Consider the following 6,000-nt stretch of genomic DNA (forward strand, 5'->3'; position numbering starts at 1 on the left):
CTTTTCAGCCCAGGACTAATCAAGCAGAGAGTAATCATAAGCTAAAACTAAAAAGCCTTTGTAGTGATTTTATCACCAGGGAAATTTGTTCATCCTTCAGAAAGATTGTCACCAGGAAAGAAAAAATAAAGGAGTTAAAATTGCTTCAGACCATTGACTCCTTAGGTCCCCCTAGATTCCTAGATTGAATTGGTTTTCAAGAGGTGGGAGGAATTATGAGAAGAATTCCCTGAGAAAGCTTACAAATTGATCATAGCCTTGGTAACACTAGTAAGTGTAAGTGTGATCACTATGGAGGAGATGCCAAATGAGTCTGGAAGCATGGGAAATGAGAAGGAAAAGAAGACAATTAACACCTTTTTTTTTTTCTTTCTTTCTTTTCTTATTGTTTTTGGGGATGGGTGTTGCCATGTAGTATGCATCTGAGAATAGTCTTTCAAAAGGAAGAAATACAATTGATTTTAAAGTATCTTATGGGGCACCTGGGTGGCTTAGTTGGTTAAGCGACTGCCTTCGGCTCAGGTCATGATCCCGGAGTCCTGGGATCGAGCCCCACATAGGGCTCCTGGCTCAGCGGGGAGCCTGCTTCTCCCTCTGACCCTCTCCCCTCTCACGCTGTTTCTCTCTTGCTCGCTCTCTATTAAATAAATAAAATCTTTAAAAAAAAATTTAAAGTATCTTATCATAAGTGCAGTTAGTTATTATTGAAATGAAACTAGATTTGCAAGCACCATAGACATAGGAACAGGAATTTCATAAACCTATCCAGAAACTGGGCCCCTTTCAAATATACCCAAAGTAGGTTTGTCTGAGCCTATCTAGAACTGCTTACTTGGGTTTGGAGAATATAAATGCCTCCAAATTCAAAAGAATTCTTTAAGATTGTCATATGAATAAATCAGTGGAAAAATAATAACAAATACCTGGATGTTACATATATTTTAAAGAACTTGAAAGTTTGCACACCTATTGATGCGGGCAGGCATGTATATAATTTTTTTATTCCCCAGAATTCTATGAAGACTTGTCAAAATCAAGTCAAGGCACTTTAGAATTTGCCAGGATAAAACTACACTCCTCTCTCTCTCCCATTGAGTAACATTGAAATTTGCCCAAAATGAGTAAGCTGATAAAGAAATGACCTCATTTTTTTAATCTGAATACGGTAGTGTTGGAGGATATTTCTCAAGGATATGACTTCAGTACTGGATCATAGTTTCCAATGCAGGTTCATAAGGCCAAATTGCAGAGAAGAGGATAGAGAGCATCCTTGTGAGGGCACCTGTAAAGAGAGGGGTTCTCTAGTAGGGCCAGCTCCCACATCTAAGTCCCATGCACAGACTGTAGCTTTCTGCTCTCTGGTCGACTGCAGCCATAGCATCCTTATTGTTGTAACTCCCAGATTGTGATACTGTCACAAAACTGTTGCTAGGCAACAAATGTGGTTACCAGGTCTCAGCGAATAGCTGAAGGGGAAAGCAAAGTGTTGCACCATTGTAGAGTAACCATAGCAATGACCTACTATTACAGACTAAAGAATTATCATTAACAATGTTAAAGTATCAGACAGAGGCCCTGAATCCCAAGACTTCCAGGCAGTATCTCTCTGCATAATTGAGTGATCTAGGAAAAGATTTCAGCTGTTTCAAAGCTATTCACTCATTATTTCTATGGCAGAGTCTTCGTTATTATTTTTATTTTTTAATTAAAAAATTGTTATGAAGAGACTGGTAAAATGGTATGTTATCACAAGGAGTCGAAAGCGATTAATATCCTCCTCTGTTCTTATGACTACATCACTGTTATTTTTTTTGCCTGTGTTAAACTGAAGGGAGGTTTGACTTGAAAAACTGTACATCAGTATCAAATTCAGCCACAGAAAGAAGCTGTAGTAAAATAAAATAACCCTGTAAAGTGACAAACTAAACCTGTATTTTCTAAGTTCAATTCCTCCTGACAAAATAGGCCTAAATGCTCTTTTTGTAGTCACTGCTTTGAAACACTTTTTTTAGCTTTTCTAAAACTGTCCCCTAAAATCTTTAAAAATGTAGCCTCCTAGGACACTTCTGGGCACAGTCTCTTTTTTAATCTGAACCTTCATGAAGCATCCCATATAATTTGGTCGCGGTGACCTCGCGGGGACAAATGATGTCTAACAGCACAGCTTCCGAGAGAGGCAAGAAAAATCCGATTTGTTTTATTCTCTTGGGAAGCGAGAAACGTGGGTGCTCCGGGGTGGCTGAAGAAGCCGGATTCCGCGCGCAGGGGAAACCAATCCCCGCGCGCGCGCGGAGCCGGGGGAAGTGGGTGGTTTCGAGGCGGGAGAGGGAGTGGCCCTTCCCTCCGAGCGCCTCGATTGGCCCGGAGGGGCTGAGGCCCCGGGGCCGCCTGGCCGCGCCTCGGGCAAGCCGCGGGGGGCGTCCCAGCCGCGTCCTCGCGTCAGGGGCGGGAAGGGAGCTCGGGCGGGAGGCGGCGGAGGTCTCCGGACGGCCGCCCCGGGCGCCGCCGGCAGAGATGCGCGGTGAGCGGACGTGGACAGCCCTCGGCCCTGGGAGCAGAGTGAACCCTCGGGCACAGGTGTGGCCTGGAGAGGCCGCGCCCGGGGCCTGGAGACGCGCGCCGGCGGGGGAGCGGGCGCCCGAGCGCGGGCCGAACGCGGAGGACGCGGGCTCCGAGGGCGGGGCTCGGGCTCCAGGGGCGGAAGACGGGCGGCCTGTGCCTTGGCACCGAGCGAGGCCACCTCGTAACCGAATCTGTGTTTTTTTGCAGGCACCGACCGTCACGAGCTAACTTCCTGGAAGAGCTTCCCGTCTATTTTCAAATTCTTTACCGAAGCCTCTGAGGCAAAGACCAGTTCCCTCAAGCCGGCTCTGACGCGGCGCTCCCACAGAATAAAGCACGAAGAGCTGTAAGAGGAGAACGAGCGAGACGGGGGAGGGGAAGCCAAGGCACCACACTCGAGCATGCATCCACACGTCTCCTAACTGCTTGTCGGCGAGCAGACTCCCAGCCCCTCATTAGATTGTTTTCTTCCTAGAGCACAGGGTCGTGATATATACATCTAAATAGCGTTTTGCATTATTTCTAGATGAGTGCAACTGTCAAAGCAATAGGGGTTCACTGGTCGTGCTTCCTGCGGGCTGAGCTCGGGCTTCGCGCTGCCCGTCAGCGCGCAGATTAAGGCTGACAGCGCCCTGCTCGGCGCGGCCGGCGCGCCTCTAATTGCCCTGACGGAGCCCGCGCCGGCGCTGCGGGGCGAGCGGCGTCTGCGCGGTCCTACCGCCCGCTGCAGCGCAGCCGCCTCTGGCCCCGGCCCCCGGCCCCCCTCAGTCATGTCCAGGTTATTCCTCCGAACAGAAGCAAACTTTTATTCTAGATTTCAAACTTCATTTTAGGTAGGTTTTCCCCTAAGAGCCTCTTACGCATTTTTTTTTTTTAAAGGAAGTTCCCCCCCAACCTCCCCAGAAAAGCCAAATTTTTAAATTCAGAACGTGAATGCCGTGATGTGCTATGTCGTCTTGGGAGTGCAAATTGTTCTCTAACAATCTATTTTCGATTCGAAACCAGAAGAAAAACTTTGCGTAAAAATCTATAAAGTACCGATGACACATTACCGCTGAAAATCCTTGCCATTTTGAGTACGAGATTTTACACAAGTCTCGAATTTCGGAAGATTGTTTAAACCAAAACGTAATGATGAGCAAATCTTTTAAGTTGTGAAAGGTCCCGTTTTCAATGGAATTTCCAACTTTATCATTAGAATTGACTTTACTTTTTAAATGTATAATGTGTATTGAGTGGCATTGTAATTTAGATCACACACTTGTTTTGCTTTTAAAATCCTAATGTGCAGAAAGTTTGTTGTTGTTGTTGTTGATAATAATCCTAACTAGCATGATCTATTCTGAGCTTTCATGGAGTTAGACCTTGTTAGGGATAGTATTTATTGTCATCAGGAAAATGAACCTGTGTGCTGTTCTACCTTTTCCTTCTGAAAGGCTTAAGTGGAGCTAAAATGATTCTTCTAGGTTTCTGTTCCAAAAGAAAGGGAAAGAAAGACCTGGTGTGAAAGATTTTCTCCTCTCAATACATTGGCATAATTTTTAGTAGTCCACTTCCTCTGTAGGGTTTTGCCCTACGGTTTCAACAATTACTTTAATCCAGCTAATATCTGGCCAACACTGTGAAATACAAGAGGTAAAATAAGTTAAGATTTTGCTGACTTTTAAATTCAAATATTAAATCTTAACATTATCAATTTTTAATTACTTGAATTTAATTACCTAGTAAAGATTCTGTTTCTAGCAGATGATGGTCTGAATTTAATATTTTTTCATCCTTTTTTAAAGTATATGCAACAACATGCCTGCCTTATTTGAGGACGTGATAAAATGTACCCAAAATGACTTAGAACTGTCTGACTCCTCAGAAAAATAATTTAAAATAACCACCTCATGGATGAAATGTTTTTATATTATGAACCGATTTCAGCAAGTTTTAAAACTGATAATATCTGTGTTTGGTATGTAAGTACAATAATTCGTTCTTATAGTTTTAATGATGGCAAATTAAAGTGATCTTTTTTCAGTGGTCATATGTACGTATCTTTTGATATTATTTTAGCAGAAACAACACAGGAAAAAATCAAAACGTCATTTTATCCACGCCTGGATAACTTAATATGTGTAACCCCAACAATGTCAAGCATGTTGGTCTGCAATCTTTTCTGTTTTAGAAGTAATGGTGAACTGTATGCAATAATGGGACCTTCCTTTGAGAGGATCTGAAAATTGATGTGGATTGAACATATTTTTCAGAGTGTTATAAATTGTGTGGTGTTTTGACTATATGAAAGTATTCACAGGAAAACTAATTTTGTGTGTGTGTGTTTTTTTTTAATCAGCACTTGTGCAGTGCTAAATTTCTGAAGCTTATGCACCTGAATTAGAGCAAAGTAAATGTGCTCAGCTTAGACACCAAATCACTCCTATTCCTTCTCTTCGGTTTTCTCACTTCTCTTTTTGAAAACCTTTACTTGCAACTAGAGTGAATCACTGTTTAATTGCCTTTAATACTTTAAAACTACTGGGTTGTTAGCCTTGTTTAACCATCTATAGAGAGCTATTTGCAAACTTAAGTTGTGCAAATGTAATTTCTACTTGTGGATCTGAGCTGCAGCAACCCGGAGAGAGCTAGGCAAACCATCCGAGACCTCCAACTGATAAGTGATAAGATTCCTTGTAATGTAGGATTTTTTTTTAACCTGTTGATTATGTGTCTGTTGGTATAAATGTAGTAATATCATCCACCTCAATTTTCCTGGAGTAACAACGATCAGTTGGTAGTAGCCCGCCTGCTTGGAGGTGACAAGTGTTAACAGTATTTCTGCTCTGATCTTCTTCCCATCTTGGTTTCTTTAGACAGGTTTTTAGGAGAGTAGTGGCTTAAAGTTAGGATGTAGACTTTTTTAAAAATTATATACTCAGTTCTTAGAGCAAATGGAATGGGAAGGAAGGAGTTGATAAATCTGAGATTCAGAATAGTCCTGTTAAAATTTAAAAGCGAGATACTGGCTCTAGAACTTTATAAAGGTATCTAACCATGCAGCCGTTAAAAGTTTTCATGGATATTTGAAGGGGGGAGAAAATCTATTTGTAATAATTGTTTTCTTAAGTTTCTGCCTTGTGCTTCAACCTGGATTGCATTATTGTTTATACAAAAAGGAAAAAAAAGTAAAGCACAGGAGTTTCATATATATTTCTGTTTATCATTTTAAAATAAAAACAATTTTCCCAACAAGCAGCGGCGTATTATTCTTGCTCAGAAGTTCATTTATTCGTGTACAGAGGTTAATAAAAGCAGAAACTTGAATGATGGAACAGCTTTCATCAATATTTTAAACCGTATAGCTGCTTTTATTACTATTACTGTTGCTGTAAGGTAACACCCTAACTTCACTTGATTACTTACTATTTGGCTTGGACCTTTCACAAAGCCAGT

The 6,000-nt window shown here is 42.0% G+C and overlaps 1 protein-coding gene across 8 annotated transcripts in view; it reads left to right on the forward strand.

Annotated features, from left to right (window-relative positions):
• Nucleotides 1-5,799, forward strand: part of ARB2A (ARB2 cotranscriptional regulator A) — a 405,509-nt gene extending 399,710 nt beyond the window's left edge. For 4 of the 8 annotated variants that reach the window (XM_036094063.2, XM_036094058.2, XM_036094068.2 and 1 more), the window contains one exon: nt 2,770-2,895. Coding sequence is in view for 4 of the 8 variants with exons in the window: in XM_036094066.2 (XP_035949959.2) it covers nt 2,770-2,912 (143 nt within the window). In the remaining 4 variants the exon portion in view is untranslated. Of the gene's footprint in view, nt 1-2,769 lie in introns of all 8 variants that reach the window. The other 4 variants (XM_078067067.1, XM_036094066.2, XM_036094060.2 and 1 more) reach the window with 1 other exon arrangement.
• The last annotated feature ends 201 nt before the right edge of the window (nt 5,800-6,000 follow it).

The sequence above is a fragment of the Halichoerus grypus genome, chromosome 2 (genome assembly GCF_964656455.1).
Source record: "Halichoerus grypus chromosome 2, mHalGry1.hap1.1, whole genome shotgun sequence".
Lineage (NCBI taxonomy): Eukaryota > Metazoa > Chordata > Mammalia > Carnivora > Phocidae > Halichoerus > Halichoerus grypus.